Genomic DNA, 27,129 nt, shown 5'->3' with positions numbered 1-27,129 from the left:
TTGTTTAAAATGGACCGCACCTAAGAGGAAAATTGTTCTGTAGTCAGACAAATCCAAATTTGAAATTAGTTTTGGTAAGCATAGACACTGCATCGTCTGGACTGCAGAGGAGAGGGATCATCTGACTTATTATCAGCACTCAGTTCAAAAGTCTGCGTCTCTGATAGTATTAGTGTGTGTTAGTGCCTGCCTGCTGTCCACACATTTCACTAACTGAAAACATTTGGTGCATTATGAAACACAAATACAAAAAAAGACCTAGGACTGCTGAATAGCTTGAATCCTAAGACATATAGGACAGCATTCCTCACCCAAAATTCCAACAATTAGTCTGCTCAGTTCACAGATGTTTACGGCTGTTAGGGGATGGTAAACATCCCAGCTTTTTTGAGATGTGCTGCTGCCATGAAATTTAAATTGGAGTTTATGAAATTTGCAAATCACTGCAGTTTCCTTTTATTTTTACTTATCTGAGCTCATTTAGAGTTGGGGTTGTACATTATTTAATAATGGATTGCATTTATATAGCGCTTTACAATTCCACTATTCATTCACTCACTGGTGCAGGCAAACCACAGCTGTAGCCAAGGCTGCCCTGGGGCAGACTGACAGACGCGAGGCTGCCGTATCGCGCCATCAGCCCCTCTGGCCAACACCAGTAGGCAGTAGTTGAAGTGTCTTGCCCAAGGACACAATGACCAAAACAGAGAGAGCTGGGGGATCGAACCAGGACTTTTAATGAATTACCCATTTATTTTTGATTTTCTAAAAAGGGCAATGGATTGTGTTATCTTACTGCATGCAGGCTGAGGCATTTCCACATGACAAACCCAGCTAAACTTAGTTTATGGGTGTCATGGAAACAGTTCACTGGTAGAAAAAGTAGAAATAAACCTGTAGATTTCAACTGATGTCTTTAACCTCTTAAAATAATGGCTCATTTAATAGATCCTGTTGTGGATGTGAAGTTGGTTTTAGCCTATTCTTTCAAGATTTTCTTGAAAGAATATCACTTTAAATTGCTTTTCACTACAATTGTGTGCTGCTGATTGCTTCAGTTAATTTTTTTTCCAAAGGATGGACAGCTGGGAATATTCAACAACTAGAGAATTCATTTAGTTTGTGAGCACCTGCAGAGTGGCTGCGTGCTTTGGCACTATCTCACTGCACAGCATCTTACAATAAAAAACAGGATGTTAAGAGTTGCGATGGTTCATTGGTATTTTATCTTCATCTCTGTATTATTTTTCCACCATAGAAACAGCACATTGACTAAAGCTACTGTTCTATGTGACTAACAGCCATCTTATAAGCCTGCAAATTATATAAAATAGATATTTCAATTTTATTATGACAGTTTATTAGAAATTGAGAGCAGATCATCGAAATCTACATTTTACTTTTACTATATAAGACTGAATTTTAGGAAGTGCATTTGTTTGTGAAGATGTGTTAAAAAATTGAACCAACATAAAATATGGATAAGGGTCGACTAAGATAAAAGATGTCATAAAAGAAAGAGAAAACGTCCAAAATGAAAACATCTTTTTATTGTCATACACTTTTTAAAGGATGAGTGCAAATAAAAGAGCTTGTGATCAAAATCTACTCATCACTAAGCCATGGACCATAAGGCATCATTAAATACAAGCTTTTTGGAGCTATCATCTACATTACAGGGACGGAATCAAGGAAAAGAAACAACACAGCATCAATGCTTATGCAATTAGAAGGAAAATGAAGGAAATAAATTAAAATGAACAGATAACAAAGGCAACAAAAAACACAACACAATTTATACATTCAAAAGAAAAAGTTCAAAAAGTTCACAAGGAATATTATTATCACGGCAAGTGACGATAAAACATTGTCTACAATCTGTTATGTACACTTGGCATTAATGTTATATCTTTGATTGTTGTCCAGTCGGTTTGTTGTCAACTTAAGCATGTGCACAGGTCGTAACTTTTTAAATTTTAATTCTAGTATAATCATTTATATAATCTATAAATATGCTGCAACAATCATTCTCTCGAACAAAGCTGTTGAAAAGTTTTGCAAAGCCTGATGTAAAATTTGAGATCAAACTGCTCAATGGACAACAGGTCATCAGAAAAATGCTCACATACTTTTTATATATAGTATTGAAGGATTTTTTTTTCTTAACAAGAATCAATCTTTGATAGTCCATCTCATGCACTTTAAAGTTGTAAACAGTACAAATATAAATGATCCACTTACAATATTTGAATCTGAGCAATTCCAAAATAGACAGACTCCCAAAAACAGCAGCAGATTGTTTGTATGCATTTTCCAACACTGGCAGATGTGTATATAATGAGGTGAAAATGGCTATTTAACATGACTGGATTGTCTCCATCTATTCAACGTGGCTAGACAGAATCAAGCAGTGTACAGCTCAAATTATGCCACAGCTTCCAATTTCATGGTGATATGACTTAGCTAGTTCTCTATAACATACATTTAAAATATATTTTGATATACAGTATGAAGTAGAAAAATGGCCAGGGGTGGTCTTCAGCATCCTGATATGTTTTATTTATTTTTTTCCTGATATGTTAAAGGGAAAATTCAGCCAGATTTAAGTTACATGATTGCAAGTTTCAGATTATTTTTAAATGTGCTCCACAGTCAGCTTTATACCAGTGTTGTTGTCAAAAATAACCCATTCAAAGCCATCATTGTAGACACAGATGGAAAAGCTGTTGTGTCTAATTAAACAATAAACCTGGCAAAGAAGTTAACACTATCAAATCTTGCCAATTATCACAGCAAATAAAGACATATATTCATTTTCTACTGCTCCAGTTTTTCTTATCCTTTAGAACTTTTATAGCATCTGATGGCAGGTATATTTAAAACAACATCTAAGGGCAAACAACGATTTTTAAGTAACCATCAGAGAGGAACATTACATTTTATCTGCTTGCATTCACAAGGAATGCCATATTTCTGTTATATTCATAAGGAGCAGGTAGCTAAGAAAAATCACACTGACTCTGTATACCAGATGAGAATTAACTAAAATCTTACAAATGATAATTTTTTTAGTAATGCAGAGTGGTGCAACCATAACTTACGGTGGCTGACATTAGCAAAAAGCAGATTTACCAATTTATGCAATACTGGAAGAAGTAGCTTTAGCATTATCTCGTAACTCCTCAACAACAGTTGCAAAGTCCTGCTTTAATTACCTACATCTTACAAGAATGTATCATTTGTATGCATCTCTTTCTCAGATATTAATGCAGTCAAGCTGCCTGTAAAATTCATTTTGAACACACAGCTGATTACAAGATTATTTATTCAGCTTGGAAGAGTAGATCTTAAAACCTGCCATCCGAGAACAGTGCAGAGGGAGGGATTTCAATAAATATTTAAGATTAGGAAGAATTTATTTGAAGCGTTCAGTTTCAAAGTGACTCCAACACTGCTTTTAAGAAACTTTGTAACCTTTTTTAAATTTTATTTTGCTATTCAGAAGCCACATTTTTCTCAATCTATGTCCAACAGTCACTTCAGTGCAGAGATGGGGATTTTAAGCTTTTTAAATCTTTTCCATTGGATACACATATTGAGTAAACTAATGTGTAACTTGTAAAACTTTGTGATTAGGGTCTACAACTTTAAAATAACTTAAAATTACTGTACCGACTACACTGTAACAAGCTTTGGATCTATATTATACTGTTATCTGCCATTATCTATTTAAAGAAAAATAGTATACAGTGATTTATGGGAACTGGGGAATGGTTTTTGGGGGGGGGCTCAGTGACAGCACTACCGAAAGGTAATTAGTTCAGCTGACGAAAACTACATTTCAAGTGTCAGCAATTTCACAGAACATCGTCAAGTAGGGGATTCCTGGTCTGACCGGTGGCTTTTTTTTTTCTTTTTCTTTTTTTTCCCAAAGGCTGTTATTGTTCAAACATCTAGCTTATGTTCACAGGCAATATTCAAAGCACAGGCTGATCAGAGAACAGTCTCCCATCAAAGAACTGGGCCAACACATCCCCACACAAACAGGGATGCTGGCTTCTTCACATTCAAATGGTACGGTGTAAATAAAAGGGCATTTTCAGTTAGACAAAACATTTGAGACAAAGATGAAACCTGGACATCCACACATGAGAAAATGAGGTAACGCTGACAAAATGGTCTACACATTTGACAGACATAAGGAATGGCAACATAATGTTATGAATATATACAATATGTGATGTTCAACGTTTACACTCATTCGAACCAAACGAGAATAAAACATGGAAAAAAAAACACAAAAAACAACATTTGTTCAAAACTTTTTTTTTAAGTCCAGGATGACGTGATCTGTTTGAAATTACAAGCAAGATACAGCCAAGAAATAAATATAATGACGGGAACAAGTCAATAGTAAAAGACAAAAAGATAAAGGAAATATATCCAGTATGGTGTGAATCAAACCAAAGAAAATATGAGTCCCGACTGCTTTGAGAAACTGGACAGTCAACGTATCTGTACACACACATGCCAACATTCCATGAAAATACACACAGCACGGGCAGTTTTCATCACTGGGCTGGCTTTTGGATTCAGTGCATTCTTTAAGGAGGTGGGTTATTTATGTGGAGTTATGGCGGCTGCTTTTTTATACTTGCTGATTGTTTGCCGTTTTATGTCCCTAACTTATTTGACATACTCAGCTGACTTCCAGAAGTGCCCTGGGTGGGAAAGGCGGCGGTTCCTTTTTGGCAACTTTTCCAGTAAATCTACCAGCTTGGAGAAGCTGGGTCGCTCCTCTGGCTTGTATGCCCAACAGAGGAGCAGAATATCCTGGAAAGCAAAGACACAGAAAAAAAACTAATTATTTGATCTTTTTCAGGTGCTTATGTGATGAAAGAAACAGGTGTGTCCAGGTTGTCTAAAAACTTCATGAAGCTAGTTGGTGTAATTTGGCCTGATTATCTGATAGTGAACTGTAACACAAGCAGACCCAGCAATGGTTTTGACTTACATTTCATACATGCAAACAAGGCTGGCTGGCATATGAGCTAAACCAAGAAGATTGAAATTTGTTCCTTAAGCTGGGCTACACAACCTAAGTGTGCAATCTGTAAAGAAATATTTTCGTTCAAATGGCATTTGACAAACTTTACAACCACATAAGGGACTATCAAGACGAATGCAAAGACAAAGCCAAATATCTTCAAACAAAGGACAGTGTTTCCAACCTGACTGTGAAATCTGACTTGACACCCTTAAAATATTAGCACACTGTCATCTTTACAGAGATTTTTCAATTTCAATTAAAAGCATTCTTCAAATACCTTTTGTTGGTGTCATGTGAAAATCTACTTCAGATGAATCCAACCTGCGATTGCTTGAGCTGTTTCTACACATAAACTCATTACAAAGTGAGGAGAATCAGGACACTGTCTCCGGTCGCCTTTCTCACATTACTGTAAACCCAAATAAGATGACTGAACTCAGACAAGTTAAAGCAAATGATTGCCTTTAATTTTTCAAGTTGATGAACTTGAAAGTCAAGTGTTTATGCTACATGTAGTATTTAATTACCGTTTAATTTAAGTATTTACAAAGTCATAAGCTCTTTTCGAGCCCAACATATAACATTTCTCCCACATTTTGCAGATGGGAGAAATGTGCCTTTTAACATATGCTTTATATATGCTGGGAAAGACCTGAGTCTTAATTTATTGACTAAAACCTAACAAAATAGCATCAGAAAAAGCAAAAGTAAAATAAAATTCAAAAAAGAGGGGGAAAAAAGAATAAGTCATCCCAGTTGGGATGAAAAACTCTGATTTAAAGTCCGTGTGATTAAAGTATCTGCCACCTCACCTACCTCCTGAGGCAATGTTATGACAAGTTTAGATTTCCCTCACATCGGAATACTGAATGGATATCCCTAATCATGGAAAGGGGCTAGCAGCTGCATTAACATTTCTAACAAAGTGTCCATACATGCTAAGCTGGGAGTCAGAATGTCATGGAAGTCAACATTAATATACTCAAGTCAATAAAAATTTAACCTCAATGGCAGATATAATATATATATATATATGTACACATATAAATATATACACATACAAATATATACAGATACACACATATGTGTGTGTCTTTATTTTCTTTCTTTTTCTTTTTTATCTATTTAGTTTTTTACACTAAAACAATGTAATATTACAATTTCACTGCTTTAGGTAGACAAAAGTAATGTTAACTAATTAACTTCCTAATAAAATATTTAAAAAGATGTATTAGTCCTTTGACTGGCATGAAACTTTAATGGTAAGTGATGACTCATGCTTGACAAGCATCAGCACAGCAGTTTAAGGTTCACTTCACAGGTCTTCATTTTAGCACTGAGCAGGGTATCACTCTGTACATTAGTGACTGTGCTAACATGGGGACTGTTACGGTCGCTGACCTCTAGTGGCTCTCCCTCTGTAGAAGAGTTGTTTTTCTCCTTTTCTTGTGTTGCAGGTCTGCCTCATGAGCCGCAGCTGAGGTGTGTTCCAGCTCGTCAGCCACGGCATATAGTCTGCCATCCTAAACTGCCACACCCCCTGCCATTTTCCCCATGTTTGCCAGAGCTGTGAGCTGTAGAGTTTTGGGCAGCGGGCCTTAGTGTGTATGTGTGTGAGAACTTACCCTCTGTGAACTTTGGTTTTTCTTTCTTTTATTGTAAGCAAAGGTGTACCCTTATTGTGTTAATTAGTTTGTCATTGTGGAAGCAGGTAGGGGTTCTCTGCCTTTTTTGTTTCAACTGTTTTCTCCTGGTTTGGTTAGACAGGGAGCTCAGCCATTGTATTTTGTTTTGGTTAGTGAGTACTTGGTTTTGATTTCTAGCTAAAGTGGGGTGTTTTGTTTATTGTTTTGGCCTTGGAGACCCTGAAGAAAAGAGCTTCCCTGTGCTTGTTTTACTGTAGTAGTTTTAGGCAACAAATCTTGTATACTGACATCTATTTCTCCAGTAGTTCATGTGTTCCCTTTCACTTTGTGTTACCCCTCGCTCCAGTCGACACTTCGTTCTTAAGTGGGGCGTAACATAAGTGGGGGCTCGTCCGGGATTATTTGGGTTATGGCGCAGTTTAGCCTGGGTGATTTTATAGCTAGGCCTGCATTGGACCAGCTTGATGCATGTCGGAAGGAGGATTTGTGTGCTGTTGCCGCGCATTATGAAATCCTTGTGGCCAAGTCCATGAAGAAGAGCGAGTTAAAGACTCTTGTTGTCAGTGGGTTGGTTGGGAAAGGCGTGTTCCCCTTAGAGGTGGTCTCGGGGGATGCCGCGTCACTCCTCGAAACCTCTGGTCATCCTCAGGTTTGTGCTGAGGAGGGGGCGGGGACACCTACGGTGGTCAAACCAGGTGAGGGAAAGCCACCAACCTCTCTTCCACGGTTTGAGCCCTTCTCTGTCGAATCTAGTAATCCCAGTGTTAGTGCACGCGTAAAGGTACGTTTAGTTCGTCTTGAACTTGAGGCCAAAGAAAGGGAACGTAAGGATGAGCTTGAGTTCAAGTTAAAGTGTCGGGAGCTAGAAGCTGAGACATCTATTAGGTTGCGTCAACTGGAGTTGCAAGCTAACAAATTGTCTCCTGAGCCTTCTGCTCCACCTACAGTGAAGGATGAAGACAACAATAGCAATCCTTCAGATAATTCTCCCCCTGCTCCTGCACCTCCGGCATTTGATGTGGGCAAAAACATTGCCCTAGTTCCACCATTCAGGGAGACTGAGGTGGAGGCCTATTTTAATGCGTTTGAGCGCATTGCTATGGCTTTACATTGGCCCAAGGAGGTTTGGTCCCTTTTGCTTCAGTGCAAATTAATTGGTAAGGCACAGGAAGTATGCGCAGCTCTCACTATCGAGGACAGTCTTGTGTATGACAATGTCAAAAGCGCTATACTCAGAGCCTATGAGTTGGTGCCTGAAGCCTACAGGCAGCGTTTCAGAACCCTGAGGAAATCCGCTGCTCAAACATTCCTTGAGTTCGCAACGGAAAAAGGGACAGTATTTGATAGGTGGTGTCAAGCAAGCAAAGTGTCAGAGTTTAACGCATTGCGTGAACTGGTATTGTTGGAGGAATTCAAAAACTGTGTTCCTGATCGTACAGTGCTGTACCTGAATGAACAAAAAGTGGCCACTTTGCAGGAGGCAGCTGTCCTGGCAGAAGAATTTGCTCTAACGCACAAAAGCGTGTTTGTGGGTAAATCCGAATCACACTATCATGAACGACTGGAAAAGGACACAAAGCCTCAACAACCTAGGGGTTCCTTGGGTTCCAAGTCTGATAGACAATGTTTCTACTGTCACAAAGTGGGGCATATAGTTTCTGAGTGTTTGGCTCTTAAACGTAAACAAGTGCCCCAGCAATTAAAACAAGCCAAAGGGGTTGGCCTAGTCTAGTCGCTGAGCTCCCCCCCCCCCATGTGACCATGAGTGAACCTGATAAGTGTTTTAAACCCTTCATTTTCGATGGTTTTGTCTCCTTAACAGGGTTTCCTGGGGATCAAAAGCCCGTGAGAATACTGAGGGACACGGGTGGCTCGCAGTCATTTCTATTGGCCGACGTTTTGCCAGTCAGTGATGAGTCATCTTGTAACGCTAGTACAATAGTGCAAGGTATTGGGATGGCCTACATACCTGCACCATTACATTGTGTTCATGTGCAGTCGAGGTTAGCCTCTGGTTTGTTCAAGGTTGCAGTAAGAAACTCATTTCCTATTCAGGGTGTTGAGTTTATAATGGGAAATGATATTGCTGGGGACAAAGTACTCCCTGTTCCTGAGGTGGTGGATAAACCCAGCTGTATCCCGGAAGAGGACGAGCTGTTGAAATCCCACCCTGATGTGTTTTCTGTCAGTGTTCTTACCAGGTCGCAAGCTCGGAAGCTGGAGGAAGTGAACCTAAGTGAGACTGTTCTTGGATCTGTTCTAACTGGGGACAGAGAGCCAGCTGCTAGCCCTTCTAAACCAGCGCTCGATGAACAGGGTCTGGCTACTCTGAGGTTCTTCCTTTGCCGGTCTCACGTGAGTGTTTGAGCCAGGCTCAGGAAAAGGATGAGTCACTCGCTAACTGTTTTAAAGAGGTAAGCGAGTTAGCAAACAATAAAAAGGCACACAGGTTTTATCTTGAGGATGGGTTACTGCTAAGAAAATGGGTCTCAAGACCTGCATTACAGCAGGAAGGAGGTGATGAGGGTTGGGGGGTGGTACGCCAAATAGTCATTCCTAGGGATTACCGGGGTGGCATATTGCAGCTTGCGCATGAACACCCATGGTTAGGTCATTTAGGTATTACTAAAACCTATGACCGCGTTCTTCAGCACTTTTTCTGGCCAGGTCTGAAGAAAGACGTTGCCAAGTTCTGCAAAACATGCCAGGTTTGCCAAATTGTGGGTAAACCTAATCAGGCGGTGCCACCTGCTCCTCTTAAACCCATCCCGGTAGTTGGGGAGCCTTTTGAGCGTGTTTTAGTGGACTGTGTGGGTCCTCTACCCAGAACAAAAACGGGTAATCAGTTCCTCTTGACAATCATGTGTGCCACAACCCGTTTTCCTGAAGCCATACCACTTCGAAAAATCACCGCTCCCACTGTGATTAAGGCTCTACTTAAATTCTTTTCAACATTTGGTCTGCCTAGAATTGTTCAGACCGACCAAGGCAGCAATTTCCAGTCAAAACTGTTCAAGCAGACATTACAATCACTTGGTATCAGACACATCCCTTCCAGCCCTTACCATCCCCAGTCACAAGGTGCACTAGAAAGATGGCACCAGACCATAAAGTTGATGATGCGAAAATATTGTCTGGTGACTGACAAGAACTGGGATGAGGGACTGCCATTCCTACTGTTTGCAGCTCGTGAAGCAAAACAGGAGTCCCTTGGTTTCAGCCCTGCTGAATTAGTTTTTGGGCACAGTGTGAGAGGGCCTCTAAAAGCCCTGAAAGAACAGTTTTTGTCTGATGTGCAGCCGCAATCAAATGTGCTTGAGTTTGTCACGCAGTGTCGGGAACGTTTGTACCATGCTTGTGCAATAGCTAAGAAGTCTCTGTCAGCAGCCCAAGGGAAAATGAAGCGGCAGTATGACCGGAAGGCAGTGCAGCGTTCTTTTAAACCTGGTGATCAGGTACTCGTGTTGGTGCCCACATCTGGTCCGTCTCTGTCAGCCCAATTTGCGGGACCATATGTGGTAGAGAGCAAAGTCAATGACACAGACTACATCGTTCGCACTCCGGATAGGAGGCGTAAAACACGGCTCTGCCATATAAACATGCTGAAACTGTTTCACTCTAGGGAAGACGATCGCGAGGGCTCCATCTCACTCATTTCTGTGCCCATAAACCATGATGATGGTTTGGTGAAGGGTAGTGAAGGTCAGCAGAGCGGCAGGCTTGCAAACTCAGAGGTTCTTGGTGCCTTAGACACGTACCTCTCCTATCTTCCTCATGACGAGAGAGACGATGTGAAAGATCTGATCCAAGCGCACCCTAGTCTGTTTGGGGATGTACCGTCTAAAACCCCAGTGTTAAAGCACGACATTGACGTGGGTGATGCGTGCCCTATTAAGCAACACGCATACCGGTGCCCCCCACTCAAGAGGGAATTAATGAAAAACGAGGTACAGTACCTGCTTGGAAATGGTTTGGCGATACCTAGCCATAGCTCTTGGAGCTCTCCATGTCTGCTGACACCAAAGTCAGATGGTTCTCCTCGTTTTTGTACTGATTTTAGGAGAGTAAATGCAGTCACAGTCCCTGACTCATACCCATTGCCTCGCATGGAAGACTGCATAGACAGTATTGGAGCTGCCACCTACATAACAAAGCTAGATCTGTTAAAAGGGTACTGGCAGGTTCCTCTAACTAGCAGAGCCTCTGATATTTCAGCATTTGTTACTCCAGACTATTTCTTGCAGTACACAGTGATGGCGTTTGGCATGCGGAATGCACCAGCCACTTTCCAACGACTTATGAACCTTGTGTTAGCAGACATTCACAGTTGTAATGTGTATTTGGATGACATTGTGGTATATTCTTCTTGCTGGACTGATCACGTGAGTACTCTGAGGGATGTTTTTGCTCGTTTAACCCAGGCTTCCCTAACTCTGAACCTGGCAAAGTGTGAATTTGCCAAGGCGGTAGTGACATACCTCGGAAAACAAGTGGGACATGGCCAGGTGCGCCCCGTGAATGCAAAGGTGGAGGCCGTACTGAGCTACCCGGTGCCCACCACCAGACGGGAGCTCAGACGCTTCTTGGGGTCTGGTGGGCTACTACAGATGTTTCTGCCGGAACTTTTCAACAGTGGTGGCTCCCCTGACTCGTCTGTGCAGTCCAAAGGAACTCTTCGTATGGACTGCTGAGTGCCAACATGCATTTGACTGTGCCAAGTCTCTCCTTTGCAGTGCCCCTGTACTGGCTGCTCCCGACTTCAGCAAGGCCTTCAAGCTGGAAGTGGATGCAAGCGCTACGGGCGCTGGAGCAGTACTGTTGCAGGATGGAGTTGATGGCATCAGTCACCCGGTTTCCTACTTCTCAGCTAAGTTCAAGCCTCATCAACTCAACTATTCCACCATTAAGAAGGAAACCCTGGCCATGTTGCTTGCTCTGCAGCATTTCGACGTGTACGTGGGGTCAACCACCACCCCTGTCATGGTACTGACCATAACCCTCTGGTATTCCTAAAGCACATGTACAATCATAACCAAAGATTGATGAGATGGGCGTTGCTTGCTCAGGAGTATAACATAGACATCCGACATCAGAGAGGTGTGGACAACGTGGTGGCTGACGCACTGTCCAGGACCCAGTATTAACTCCTTAACCCCAGTAACGGACCTGGTGGCAGTTGTTAAAGGTGTCTGTTTACTGTATGTGATATTTTATGTGGGGGGGTGTTACGGTCGCTGACCTCTAGTGGCTCTCCCTCTGTAGAAGAGTTGTTTTTCTCCTTTTCTTGTGTTGCAGGTCTGCCTCATGAGCCGCAGCTGAGGTGTGTTCCAGCTCGTCAGCCACGGCATATAGTCTGCCATCCTAAACTGCCACACCCCCTGCCATTTTCCCCATGTTTGCCAGAGCTGTGAGCTGTAGAGTTTTGGGCAGCGGGCCTTAGTGTGTATGTGTGTGAGAACTTACCCTCTGTGAACTTTGGTTTTTCTTTCTTTTATTGTAAGCAAAGGTGTACCCTTATTGTGTTAATTAGTTTGTCATTGTGGAAGCAGGTAGGGGTTCTCTGCCTTTTTTGTTTCAACTGTTTTCTCCTGGTTTGGTTAGACAGGGAGCTCAGCCATTGTATTTTGTTTTGGTTAGTGAGTACTTGGTTTTGATTTCTAGCTAAAGTGGGGTGTTTTGTTTATTGTTTTGGCCTTGGAGACCCTGAAGAAAAGAGCTTCCCTGTGCTTGTTTTACTGTAGTAGTTTTAGGCAACAAATCTTGTATACTGACATCTATTTCTCCAGTAGTTCATGTGTTCCCTTTCACTTTGTGTTACCCCTCGCTCCAGTCGACACTTCGTTCTTAAGTGGGGCGTAACAGGGACCGTAATTAACCCAACAGCTCACTTCATTCATGCTACCACAGCATCACTAGTCTAACAGGAAGAACTAAAAAACACAATTATGCAAATGAACTGTAAACATACTTTGCTCCATTATAACAGAACATCTACTCAGGAAAATCTATTATTAAGAGACAAGTGCGGACTAGCAGACAGATAGCAGAAATGGTTCAGTAAAATGAAGTTATACTTGGAGTTTACTTAATCTGCTTCATTTACTTAACAACAACAGAAAAAGTGACAAAAACGTAATAATTAAATTCAAAGAATGTTTTGAAAATTTTCACACTACTTAATCTTTTTACTAATTTAAACATTTTGGTTTACAATAGCACACAGCAGGAGAATTTTCACACCAAATGCATTCTCTGAAAATAGTCAATTTGGCTAAGGCAGGGGTGCTTCATGGGGAGACAATTACACTAGACAGCTACTTGCTCTCATGGGATCAATCACGCATTGCATAAACTTTGCAACTGGGAGCCAGAGGAGTAAAGACATCTACACTTTTACATAAAGCTCTGACAGATGATGTACCGCATGTGTGAAAATGACCTTCCTGTCTTTATCAGGCAAGGTAATCTTTCAATGAGTGCTTAAACACGAAAATTATAAAGTAGCTAATTTTGAAGGAAAAGGTGATTCATGAATAGTGAAAAGTTAAAAAGAAAAAAAAGAAGCTCTTACTAATATCTCCTTCCCCATGCCAGTTTGTGCAAGATTGGGTTTCATCCCACTGCCGATCTGCCATATGATCACCTCTGCTGGTTGACTCTTGTAAGGCCATTCACGTGCGTGTAATTCGTACCAGATGGTGCTGAGAAGACAAAGAAGCAAAGTAGATCAGTGTTTTAAACTATCTGGTCATAAGAATAACAGCGTCTTCGAAAAACACCTATGGAGGATTCTTATCCAGGCAAGAGTAAGGACAACTATAAACTGACAAACTTTATTTTTGCAGTTGAATAAGCAGCTGTAGATGATGCATAATTGGATCGTGGTATGTGCAAAAGCATGATTTTGTGGATGACTTTTTGTCAGTTTAAATTTTTGAAAAACAATTAAGCTAAAAAAAACAGTACATTTTTAATTACTACTCATGGAAAATTAGCATTCACTACCTTCCCTGTGCAAATAAGGTGTTTTCATTCTGCTCCTGCGTGTCGAGTTTGAGTAGAATAAAAATAGCTCTTTGCCAGGAGTAAGGGGGAAAAGATGATGGCTGATTGGTGATGAATATGCAAAAAAGCCACGAGGGTCACCTCTAGGTAACACAAATGCTAACAGAGCAGCTGGACATGGTGCACCAGTGTTGCACTCTTCTTCCCTTTAGAATAATATAGTGATGAGACCTCCATATGGGGAACCATCTGAGAAAGCAATTGTGTTAGGAGTCAACAGAGCAGGGTCCACCCCCTCAAATGAAGCAGTAATGTCACTGGAGAAAGAACAGGAGCCAGGGGGGCTTTTTTAATCAAGTTAGGATGAATTTAAAATTGGGCTTCAGAGGAGGAGCTGGAGGACACCTTGGCTTGAGAAATCAGAGTGACACTCAGACAGGAAATCTGTATGTAATAATGGAAAAAATCAGTGAGATGTTTTCGACCAAAAGGAGCGCATGGAAAAATACATCATGCGTCTGAGCACACCTTCAGTCACAAAACTTGTTTAGTTTCTCTTCTATTCAGTCCTCCTGCTTAGACGACGCCTTTCGTTTCTCACCATCACTATTGCAATTATTCAACCTGCAATTATTCAATCACTTTTGCACATTTGCAAAGGCAACCCCCTCTTGGTTCGCATTATTTGCTCAAATAAGATTTTAACACACACGGATGCACCAGTCGCTAATCAGTGTGCATTTTATACTTCAATTCGTTTTCCCAGTGTTCTGCTGTCTTTCAGCTGCTATTGCTTATTTGTGCATTACCCTAGCCCATCTTTATCATAAATATAGATCCAATCACTCAGTATTTCAGTCAAATCACGTAGATTAAGTGTTTATTAATCAGGTGAGCAATGCCAAGTGGAGTCTATGCCAAAATCATAATTTTACATAATTAGGTTTTAACAGTTAATCCCATTTTCAGTAAATGCTTATGAAATGGATGTATAAAGACTGGAAATAGCATAAAAAAAATTCATTTATTATATCAGATTACTATATTATACATGTCTTTGTACACTAGTCTTTGTACAGCAGTAAAAAATCTCTATCTATAATGAGATCTTAAAAGTGTTAATGAGAGTTGCCTCATGTGGTGCAGAGTATTTATTAAGTTCACACACATATTTGGAGTTTGTAAACCCTCTTTGTCAACAGTCTGCTATAATCCTCCAGGCTCGGATGCCGTCTGGACAAACAAACTAGGGGGCATCTGGCAAGAGGACTCTCACCCAAAAGCAAAGACATCTGACTGCTTGGAGAAAGGAAGCTTGTCCTCTTCTGTTTCTGGAGAGAGCTGCTGGATGATTTCAGGGGCTAGGTGGCACAACCAGCCGTTGGGGATCCTCAGTTTATCTTCTCTGCGGCTGTAGAGAGAGAAAATGTGCAGATGGAGACTTGTCAGGGCTTATTGATCTACTGTATCATGCTGCCAAGCTATTACACTGATTCATTTTCATTATAGAACACTGTAGATACAAAAACCACCAATAAGATGAATCTGTAATGCTTTTCAATTACTGTTTCATATAGCTGAGCGTCATTGTTGCTGTTGCATTACTGGTAAGTTGGTGTAATTGCCATTCTATTTTATAAACATCATCTTTTACTTTTCTGTTTAACTGTTACAGTGGTTTTATCTTTGAAATAAATTGGTGATGTGTAAATGACAGTTTTCAAAGTTTTTGCAAGTCACACTGCAGGAAATTAAGTCTTGATCACAATCTGTGTTAAAGTTTTGAAGCGCATCAGATTGTGGATTTAAAATCCACTGAATTGCAACGCTACAACATAAAAACAAGAAAAGGAGATAAACAAAGACTTATCATTGTCTTACTCTCAATGTACAGTTCTTATGTTTTAACAACACAACCAAAATATGCACAGCTCTTACCTTATTGGCGTCACTTGAATTCGTGAAACTTGTTATGATTAGTGTGTGCGTTACCCATGCTAAGATGGCACACTTATGTTACGCTGATAATGGCAATATATCCAAATGTCAGCAGATGTTGTTAGAATGCTAGTGGGTGAAATTTGATCATTATTCATAGTCACAGTGGTCAAAACTACATAAAGTGCTCTGGCTAGTATTTATCATAATTGTCCAAACAGATCAGCCAGCTGTGAGGGTGACAATTTAATAAAATCACTGCTTCAAAACAAGTGACAGGGAAATAATCTTACTTCTTTTCACCAGTATTTAACTGAGAGCCATGCTAGGCTCAGTGAGACTCTGCTGACCCTGCCGCGCGGTCATGTAGGCTCTCCACAAGCTTGGTTTTCTGTTCTTTGTGTGTTTGGATTAAAAAATGTTAGCTACCGCTCACCGCTCGTCTGCAGGCTTTATTTAAATGGAAAACTTCCACAACACCATGAAGATCTTTCATCACAAAAAAGCTCTAATTACCTTCTATAAAACAAGATTAGAGGTATTTGGGGGGTTTTGTTAACTTTGGGAATGACCAGCTTTCTCCAGTTTATGCCAAACTAAGCAGCTACAGATCATAGCTTCATATTTATAATGCAGATGTCATAATGACATCATTTTGCTTCAAATGAGATGCCAAATAAGCTTATTTTTTCAAACAGAAAATGCTGATGTTGTTGCTGTTAATATATTGGCATTTGGTCTGCTTTTAAAAACACTAAATGTAACCACAGATTAAAAATGACTTATCCCTTTCAACGAGTGCAATTACTACAAGTGCAAGTACATCGTCGAAGTTTTGAACACCATATCTGTTTTAATGATAATATCTCGCAGTAAGTTTCCAGTGTTTATGCTATACAAAACTCATTAACACTTGGCTCTAGTGTCATGATGAATTGCAGATTTGAGAGAGATGAACATGCAAAAATCAATATGAATAAAATGCTTTCGTACACTCAGGTGTACGAGGTGGACTGGGAAGTTTTGCATAAACTTCTCCATAAACTCTGCTGTGATCTTATTCATAGCCTTTTCCTTTTTTTTTTGCTTTAGGTCACGAGCAGTTGTCTAAGCATTTCACTGCATATCGTACTCTGTATGACTGTGTACGTGACAAATAAAATTCTTCTGGACAGAGATCTCAGATGTCATTCCTGATACCTGTGTGAGCCACTTGCCCAGTTTGGAGGCCACTGCTTTGGGTGTTCTGAGTACCACGAATACCACTGTTGATTTTACCCTCCTCATTTCCTCTAGCTCCTCTCTGTTTTATTTCTCAAGCTTCTTGTTGATTTTATGTTCCTTCTTCCTGGTACAGTAATCATTTGGTATAGCAATATCTATCTACCATGTCCAGTTCGTTAGTATCACCTGTTTGTCCGTCTGTATCTGGAAGTCCCACAAGATTTTAGCTCAGACATTCTTAACTACCCTAGGGGGCATATCACATTTTGATTTAGGAACTTGTCACAGATGTTCTTGTATAATATTCCAGCCTGGTGGTCTTGCCTGGTGTGGTAGACCCCAGCCTTTATTGATCTAGTGCTTAGAGCTTGTTCCTGCACTGCAATAATTATTTTTCTCAATTTTCTGCTGGGTGAGGTATTCACTAGGCACATAATCAGGTGTGGCCATCTTCCTGATTAACTCATAGATATATGTTGTTTCATCATGGATAGTGGCCCTAAGACTTTCTCTAGTCCTTGGCCTTCTTCTTTCTGCTTAGCCTTAGTCTCAGAGTTGAGGGGTGACAGCTTCCTTGGAGTTTTCTTGTCTTGATGTCAGTGGCTTCTATCTGCTGCTTTGGCTAGCAGGGTATCTGATCACTGGCACTGCTGATTGCCCAAATCTTGTTCTTCCCATTCAGCTAACTCCTTAGGACTTGCCTTACTCATGGGAGATATTTGGTAATTGCGGCTTTCCTAGCAGGCTCTTCATGACTCCCATTTGCTTGTGGGATTCCCAGGTACTTGTAGCTGTCTTCAGTGTCTGCAATGTTCCCTTCTGGTAGTGCAATCGCCTCCATTCTGATTGCATTTCCTCTTTTTGTTACCATCCAACTACACTTCTCCAGTTCAACTGTAGATAAAGTATTGCAATTTCAGGAGCAGGAGCACGCCTCCAAACATGCTCCTTCCAGTTCTCATCTATATAGGCTCCCTCAGTTCTACAAGCTGTTCATTCTCGTTTACGTGCCTCACCCTCCCTCCCCTTTTCAATCCTTTAACTTCTTCACTTCTATTTAGTACATGGGGATCTGCCAGGCCCTGGAGCCGCCGTCAGTCCACTTCAAGGCCTTCCCCAAACTGCAGCTCAATTCATGCCCAAGCCATTCAACTCTACCCACTCAAATGTTATCAAACCTAAAATGAGGACATGGGTCCAGCTAGTGAAATGGCAGCCCGAATTCTGTAGATCCTAGTCGTGTGCATCGGTGGTATAGAGCTTGATGTCATTGATATAGAGGAGAAGGCTGACATTTGCTCTATGCTGTAGTCAGTATCCTAGTTAATGATTTATCTGAGGTTATTTAAATCTATGCAGAACAACAATGGTGACAAAATATAAACACACTTATGCAACTAGCTTAAGGTTTACCTCCAGTGTTTTTCACCACATCCCCCACTGAATTCCTGTTGAAGGCTCTTAGGGTCCTGTTGATCAGTTCTAAGCATTCCAGGATCCATGTGTGAGACACTGAGTCATAGGCATTCTTGTAGTCAATCTAGGCAGTCCACAGGTTGGTCAGTCTGGTCTTACAGTCTCAGATGACTGATCTGCTACCAGTAGTTGGTGCTATGCTGATTCCTTTCCAGGCCAAACTGAGAAACTGAGCCATGTGCTTGTTCATCTCAGCCACTATGATGCCTGAAAAGGCACTAATGCAGATTATCGGCTAGTAGTTGGATGGAACTAGGCCCTTCTGGGGATCTTTGACTATCAGGACTGGTTTTCAGTTAGCCATTCCAGGTGGGTCTCATCCATTAGCAGCGGCCAGATGTTCATGGACCACAGTTAGTTTCTTTAGTCAGTAGGTGTGAATCATATCAGGTCCCAGTACTATCCAGCTTCACACTTGAAGTTGTTTCTTTTATATCTGCCACTCTCATGGTTACTGGGTCCTGTTCAAGGAAGTTGCTGTGACCTTCTCTTAGATTTGCAAGCCACTGAGCATTGTTGTGTTGCAATATTCTCCCATATGCTCTTCCAGTATTGCTCTGTGTTCAGCCTTGGTGGGGTTGCTCTCCTATTGTCCTCCACCTTTGAGAGTACACCTTGGATGGTTCAATGGAAAACAGCTAGTTTATTCTTCCGGCTTCTATCCCTCTGGTATAACTGAAGATGTGCAGAGGTCAGTCTTTGGTTGGGCTTTTCTAAGGCCTAGGGTATGAGCAGGTTGTTGCACTTTCTTCATCACACTTTTACTATAGTTTTAATAATTTTGCTAACTTTCCTTTACTACCTTGAGCTTATAGCAAAGCATCTAAAGGATCACTGTTGGGCTCTGTACCTAATTTTGGAGGGTGGTAATGATGATATCTCCCCCTGGATCTGATGTCCTGGCTCACCATTGCTGTAGTATAGTATGTGTAGTAGTATGTGTTGTACCTTGTCAATCTCTAGTTACAATGCAATTGTTTCTTACAGATGTTAAAACACTGAGCTACTAGTTGTTTCGATGTTAGTCTAGATGTTGGGTGTCATACATATATATTTTTTCATTGGCATGGGAAATAATTTTGAGCATTTTAACCATTGCTGATGATTCACAGAACAAATAGTTCTGCTGTACTGTTTGTAAGGGCAAATTTATCCAGCCATTATTGAATTTATTTGCTCCTCCTTGACCTGGTTACTCATGTTTTCTTTATATCTTGGACATTTCTGTTTAACACTGTTTGAGTTCTTGAGGGGACAAGTGTGAAGCTTTTATGGGAACTGTAATTACTTCCAGAAAAAAAAACAGTTTTCAATTATTTGCGCATGAATGTAATCTTAATGGCAACCGTTATGTAAATTAGACATGTTGGAACAGAGGTTTTCAAAAACAGAAAAGGAAGCATCACCATTCATTATAATTGAACAGTGTTAAAAAATGTATGCAGTAATAATAAAAAAGTAGGGTTTAAATACATAACAAGATGACATTTTCATCACACAAATGTGCAGCGTATCCACTGCATGGACCAAAGGTTTTGTTGTCTCTGCACTACACGTGTCAGAACTTTCAGTTTCTCTCCAAGACTAATTCATGTATTGCAAATGCTAATGAAAGCATTCCTGTCCCATAAGTGTATTGAACATAATTACCTGCCAGCCTGCAGAACTCCAGATATGGTGAAGAGCCCAAAGTCAGTGATGACGACTTTGCCATTGTCATAAAACACATTCTTGGACTTCATGTCTTTGTGTAAGATCCCCTTTGCGTGGAGGTAGCCCATCCCCTGAGGACAGAGAGAGGGAGGGAGGGTGGGACACCTTGTAATACGTGGCATTCTGCTGAAGTGTTTTGGAGAAATCAGTGCCGAGTTATTTTACCTTGACCATCTCTTGCGCAATCTGTCGTGTCTTGTTAACATCCAGGACAACTTTGGCATCTCGCACTACAGAATAAAGTGTCCTGCCTTTACAAAAGCTGGAAAAGACAGTAAAATTCAGGGTTTACATCAATGCCAATAGGTAATACAAATTTGATAAAATCACTACATTATTTAGATGTTACAAGTCAATCTTAAAAAATTCCTTTCGAAACTTTTAAATGAGTATTTTCAGCTTAGTTTGTCACTGGTTTCCTGTCATTCCAATATGTCTCAATCATGCTTTGTACATCAACGTTGCAAAGAGAAGTGATTCATTAAGCTTGTAGAAAGCAACTGATAAGTGCAGGGCTAAAACCTCGTATACAAAGAAGTTAAAATAAAGGACTCCTGTACTGCTCTCCTAAGAATAAAAGAAAAAAATTCATACAAGATAAGTGAATATGGTAAATGGACTGATACTTATATATTGCTTCTAACAGAGAATTCAAAATTGTTTTGAAATCATATTTTAAATGAAATGGAGCAAAGAAGCAGAAGAAGCAGGGAACTCGAGCTGCACTATTTTACACACATATCGTGCCTTTCTGTCCTCATTTCATATACCAAACATGGCCTCCCATTTTGGTGGTCTAGTTAAGCTACAAAAAATCTCCAATGTGTCCCTCTTACATGTCAGTGTCCACTACCCAGCATTGCAGCCTACTATTTAAACCCCTCCACTGCCCCAGTATCCACCTGTAAACTCAGGGGAATAGTTAATTATAAACCCCCAATTTTACTTACATATTGATGAGTGGTGAGCTGGGTGCCTAGACTGTGAACACACACTATGCTGTGCTGCTGTAATTAATCATCAAAGTATCAACAAGCGCCTGACATGTTTATAGTCTGAACAATGTGATGTAAACTTAACTGCAGGCTTGAATGAGTCTCTTTGTCATCCCTAATAAAAACAAATACATAAGAAATGAGACTAATACTGAAACAGTCCACAAAATGGTTAACTGTTAGAGTGTTCAATTTTCACCTCTCTCCACTTCATCTAATCCTCATCTTTTAAATGTTCAGTGTTACATAAACAGAAAAAATATTTGTCTAGAAGTTCACGAGTGTGCATTACTGGAGTTTGAGACACTGTTAGAGGATAAAATGCCATCCTATGAACTAAAAGCGAAGTTCTTTTTTTTTTTTTTTTTTTTTTTTTTTGGCCTGTCCCGTTTGGCTCTTTTGCCATCAGAATTGTTGTCTAAAGGCAAAGAAAGATGCCCAACGGATTTACTTTACCAAACTGACCATCCCAGCCTTGCCGTAATGGTCCATTTGATTCACCTTTTATTGTTTATTTTATTTTCACTTACTGAATACGGGACAGACTTGACTGGGGGAAAGAAGGGGAGAAAGAAAGAGGGAAAGAGAAACAGCTAAGAAGAGGGACGGGGGAGAAGGGCAAAAGACAAAAACCAACAGAACGGGCAGAGAAAAAAAAATGCATATATCAATCACCTGGATCACCTGCTGAGAAAGAAAGCGAAGTTCACTGTAAGCCAGAATGGAGCTAGACTGTATTTCAGCTAGACAATGTGATATTTCTGGAGGGGTGCCATCAAAATGGCATTTTAATAGGCAGCTCAACAAACACCCCCTGCCTCACACTTGAAGCCCTCAACCCCGACTGTGCCATGCAGGTGACCAACAAAGGACCCGAAGCTAACAGCTCATACATATTCATTCCTGAAACAATCTCATGACAGCCTCATTTTTTATATTTAAAACCTCTCTTTACACGTCTTTTATTAAACACAGAAATCTAACTAACAAATGCTGGCTGGTTAAATCTAAAGCCAGTTGAAATTTTTATGCAGACATTATGTTTTATGACAGTTACTTTTATACCTACGGCAAATATGATATGGATAATCTAGTCTAAGAAGAAAGGGTGTATTTAATGGAAGACAAGATGATGGAGAACTAATGAGTCCACCTTAACATTCTGAAAATCACCTTTGTGCTTCAAAATGAATTATGCAATTTACATGAATAAAATCCAGCAGTAATATCACTGTATCCTCTATGCCCAACAAAATCAACCAACATAAAGGAAAAAGTTAAAGGAAAACGTTTCAATCAATATTTATGTTCCTATTAATGCAGCCTGAAATCTTTAATAAACCAGTGTGCTTCGTTTTGCACTTTGGTCTACATGATTAATATGAAGACTATTTTGTAGTAACTTTTTTTATCCTTGTGGTGTGAGAAGCAGAGTATTAGTGGATAACAAAGCCACCTGTTGCACTGACATTCGCTATTATTTTCAGCAATCACCAGCGAGGATTTCTGAGAAGCAGCCAGCTCACCTGTTAGCTCCCCTGTGCATACAGCAATTTCAACTGGCATCAGATGCAATATCTCAGAAATCATACAACTGGTCATTTAAAACAGTAAATATGATGGAAGGGATTAGTGCATTTGTGCTAAAGCATATTTAAAGTTGTACATTTAGTAAGAGATGGACAGTCCCTTCAAAACAAATATATGCAGAGACAATGTATAAAAATTGCAAGACTTCCTTGTTGTTCACAGCCTATGTAGATGACAATAGGACGGGCAATAATTTCTTTCTGAACGTCATTAGCTCTGCTAATTAATTAAATGAGAGTACTTCTCGTGATGTTCTTTAACAAGAAAACAACCTTTCTCTTAATTGTTATAAGTGGCAAAATACTTACAGTACTTAAATCTGCCTAAAAGTAAACACTAATACATGGTAAATGGTAAATGGCCTGTATTTGTATAGCGCTTTTCTAGTCCCTAAGGACCCCAAAGCGCTTTACACAACCTGTCATCCACCCATTCACACACATTCACACACTGGTGATGGCAAGCTACAATGTAGCCACAGCCACCCTGGGGCGCACTGACAGAGGCGAGGCTGCCGGACACTGGCGCCACCGGGCCCTCTGACCACCACCAGTAGGCAACGGGTGAAGTGTCTTGCCCAAGGACACAACGACCAAGACTGTCCAAGCCGGGGCTCGAACCGGCAACCTTCCGATTACAAGGCGAACTCCCAACTCTTGAGCCACGATCGCCCCATGAAATAATTAAAGAGAGAGAAATCTTCACGTCCACTCTAACCTCATATTATCTGCTGTTGCACTGTAGTGAAGACAAATGCACTATTGCTATGGTGAGTGGTTGGTTCATCTATTCAGCAACAGCAGCAGCCTGCTCTAATCATAACCTCTCCACATCCCATTGTCAGACACTCTAAACTCATATTTCTAAAGAAGGGAAGGTCTGTGGCTGATCTAGAATGAATGCTAGGTGACCAGGACTGACTGTCAAAGCCATAAAATGGTCATTCTCTCAAGTTCAGAAGCAGACCAAACTACACATTTTAGAGCTGTGAAAATGATGAACGGATGGATGGATGGACGGACGGACGGACAGACAGACAGTTACCCTGGTTAGAGTTGTATAATTTTTTTTCCTACAGATAACCCATATGAACATTACTGCATTTTATCTGCGATGATCCATTTATGGAGTCTCATTATATTGCTTTTTATAATTGCACTGTACTTTCATTTGTTTTATGGTCAGCATTCTTTTCATTGCCATCTGTATATTATTTTTGCAGCCTGCTCAAACATGAAAGCTCAAATGAACCATTGTGTACTATAACATATTCTAATATAGGGCTATTGATGGACACCATTATGACTGCAATTATAAAGAACAATAGAGGTCGTTTTAAAAAGTTCTTCAAACTCAACTTGTATTATTTTAAAGTGGCACTTTAACTAACCTTTTAGGCCATGCAAATATTGTAGTTTCCTTATTATTCAATATTATTTCTGGACATTAAACTATAAGACATGACATGTTTACAAGTTAATTCTTTAAGGTACTCAGATTACTTTCTCGTTAATTCTGAAATTCAAGTCATTTTTTATTTAGTTTCTAAATTAAGTAATCTGTTGCTGGTAAACTGTTTGCTTGTATCCCTTTTTCTTTGCTGCCACGTAACAAAACAAAATATAAAATCCTCAGTGCATTTGTTCATGTTTCTCTCCTAGTCCTTAACAGGTAGCTACATTCAAGTGTTCATTAGCTGCTTTTTGTAGTGAAGCTCAGCTTGTGAGCCGGTAGAGAGGACAATCACACAATATAGCAAACAGTACTTAAGTGTGATCAATGTCTGTCAGAGGTGTAGAGCTTTATCAAGAACACCTTAATTCAAACTTAGATCTTTATCCTTACCTGGTAATGATGGCCAGATGTGGTGGGCTCATGCAGGCCCCCATAAAGAGCACCACATTTTCATGGCGAGTGTTTCGGTAGGCCATCACCTCACGTTTGAAGGCCTTCAGCTGGTCTTCGTTATCACGCTCAATGTCAATTAAGCGAATGGCGACCTCGCCATGCCATCGTCCATGGAAAACCTTTCCAAAGCGACCCTTACCAATCATCTCCCCAATCTCTAGTTGCTCAAAGGGGATGTCCCATTCCTGCAGGAAGATACTGGTCTGACTGGCCTTACGTGGGAAGTTTCGAGCCGACAGGAGCGACAAGTTCATCTCCTCAAACTCATCACCAGAGTCCTCATCATTGCCTTCCTCATTCTGTGATAAAGCAAAATTGAACTGTGGGTAGCTTGAATTTCCTACACATGTATGGAATCAAAATGCCATTATACACAAAAAGATAGTGTTAAATCATTCCAGCAAGATAGCAGATGGATGTTTTATTTTTTTTTTATACAAATGCCATTTAAGAGAAGCATAATTATCGGCAAAAAGCTTCTCCAACCCACCAAGCTTTAGATGTAGCAAAAGCTCTGTATTCCCAGGATGAACAGTTTTTATCAGATGGTAATGTCAATTTTTCATTTTATACATACATACATACATAAATAAATCATCTTTCCTTGTAACAATATATATTTTACAATGAGTATAGCATATGATGTGATATATTTTAGCTTATAAGTAAATGTATTGAGTACTATTTTACTTATAAACAGGATTGTATATGAAAAAAAACAAACACATACTGTATGTCTGTGTTGCCTCTATATATAATGATTTTTCTGTGGCTGTTTGCACTTGAAATACTGACTGTTTAGACTGTTACCAATAAAAAATAGACTGATAAAAAAAAGGGAAAATAACCACAGGGAAAAGTGGTTGATTTACTCTGATTTGATTTTAAATATAATGCACCGCAAGAGAGAAAATGACCTACTCCAAGGCGCCTGCTGGAATATCATTCAACGCAATCTGCATCACATTTTCTCAAATTATATCATTGTTATAGAAATAGCAATGACGAGGAGCGAAGATGTCTTTTCCTTCTTGTTGCTTTTGACGCATAACTTACCTAAAGGCTCCTCACAGAGCTGAGACAAATTATGCTAAATGAGAGAACAACGCAAATGACTGTGACAAGTGTTGGTGAGAGTGGTATTTAGTCTTCATTCGCATTCACCAGCAATTACACACTGATATTACTGGCATAATTGTCAGTACTATCAGCAATGCAAGGACTGAACAAAGCTAGATCCGCACACGCTGAAAGCACAACAAAGGTCATACTCACGTCTGATGTAGGTTCAACTTCGATTTGAAGCAAAGGGTTGCCCTCATTGCTAAAATAAAAAGGAGGAAGAGAAGAAATATATTCATAAGGAAAAATATCTTTGCAGGTTTTAAATTCTTTATTGAGTGTATACGTTGATTGTGGAGTATTAGTATTAGTATAAGCATGTTCTAAAGCCATCTATATGTATGTGCATCTGAAACCAAAGTATTTCCATGTAAAACGCTTTGAGATTCAGTGCTATATAAATAAAACTGAACTGAACTGAGTTAGTATTGCTGTATTGCTGTATTGCTGTTTCAAATAGTTATTATATTAAATAGTTTTCATGTGTGCTGAGAGCAGAGATGGTTTTGCGGTAGATATCAGTAATGTAGCCTCTACACAGAGATGTGGTACTCACACGTATGATCAGACAGGCTGATTTTTATCTGGACGACTATTGTGTGTGCACTGATGTGTGTCATTCCATATGATGTGTCACCACTACAACCTCTAAATCATTTCACAAACAGATAATGAATATGTCTGAATACCATCTGTGGATGGCAATATACTAACGCCTGTGTCATATTAAGTCATGACAAATGTTTAGGTTCTCACAATAGTTTCCAACTATTGAGGAAGCAGAAAAGTAAACACAAAAAAGAATCAAAGATCACTACAAAAACTACAACAAGAACTGCTGTTGCAGTTTTTTGTCTCTATACCCAGATGAACTGATTGCACCTGCACCTGATATATTCTAATTGGCAATAGATAACTTCTCTTGACACCCTTTCCCCTGTGTGTCTGTCACAAAGAGTGAATTGCGCTCTGTTTTACAACACCTGGTTGTCTCTGACTAAAAAGTAGGAATTTTCTTTGTTTTGTTTTTTGCTTTTTGTTTTTAAAGTTGCTATTAAAGTAGAAATGACTGAATGTCATTTGTGATGCCTTTTGGGTGCTGGAGCCCTCTCCATCGATTAAAATGCTTGTCCAGGGTTCACTGCTGTTTTGTTTTGTTTGTACTTCTTTGTACCACTTTCACAACATTTTTTTTCTTTTACAAAATGTGTTACTTTGCTGTCAGTCGATTCAACTTCCTACAGAATAACAGCAATAGATCAGTCTCGTGTTCCTGAGAGATTTTGTAGAGGCAAATGTGCATATCAGAACCAGTGATTTTGGCCAGTGTTAAACCGATCTCGGTACTTAGCATGAGAATGGCACATGAATATTTTTAAAAAGGTCTGAACCCAGAATCATTAAGCACCAATGAAGCTCTGAAGGTCTGAAATATTTGGTTTTAGTGATACTTTTTGTGCAC

At 40.0% G+C, this 27,129-nt stretch overlaps 1 protein-coding gene across 2 annotated transcripts in view; it reads right to left on the bottom strand.

The window, feature by feature from the left end:
- Nucleotides 1–1,531: 1,531 nt before the first annotated feature.
- Nucleotides 1,532–27,129, bottom strand: part of ksr2 (kinase suppressor of ras 2) — a 116,814-nt gene continuing 91,216 nt past the window's right edge. For both annotated transcript variants that reach the window (XM_082554388.1, XM_082554389.1), the window contains 7 exons: nt 25,821–25,869; nt 24,483–24,844; nt 20,218–20,314; nt 19,990–20,123; nt 14,978–15,112; nt 13,268–13,397; nt 1,532–4,833 (listed from right to left, as the gene is read on the bottom strand). In XM_082554388.1, the coding sequence (XP_082410514.1) occupies nt 4,687–4,833; nt 13,268–13,397; nt 14,978–15,112; nt 19,990–20,123; nt 20,218–20,314; nt 24,483–24,844; nt 25,821–25,869 (1,054 nt within the window). In that variant the 3' untranslated portion in view covers nt 1,532–4,686. The remainder of the gene's footprint in view (nt 4,834–13,267; nt 13,398–14,977; nt 15,113–19,989; nt 20,124–20,217; nt 20,315–24,482; nt 24,845–25,820; nt 25,870–27,129) is intronic.

This window comes from Aulonocara stuartgranti (genome assembly GCF_965226115.1).
Source record: "Aulonocara stuartgranti genome assembly, chromosome: 12".
NCBI lineage: Eukaryota > Metazoa > Chordata > Actinopteri > Cichliformes > Cichlidae > Aulonocara > Aulonocara stuartgranti.
Note: the sequence above shows the minus strand (reverse complement) of the source record. Positions and strands in the feature narration are given on the sequence as shown.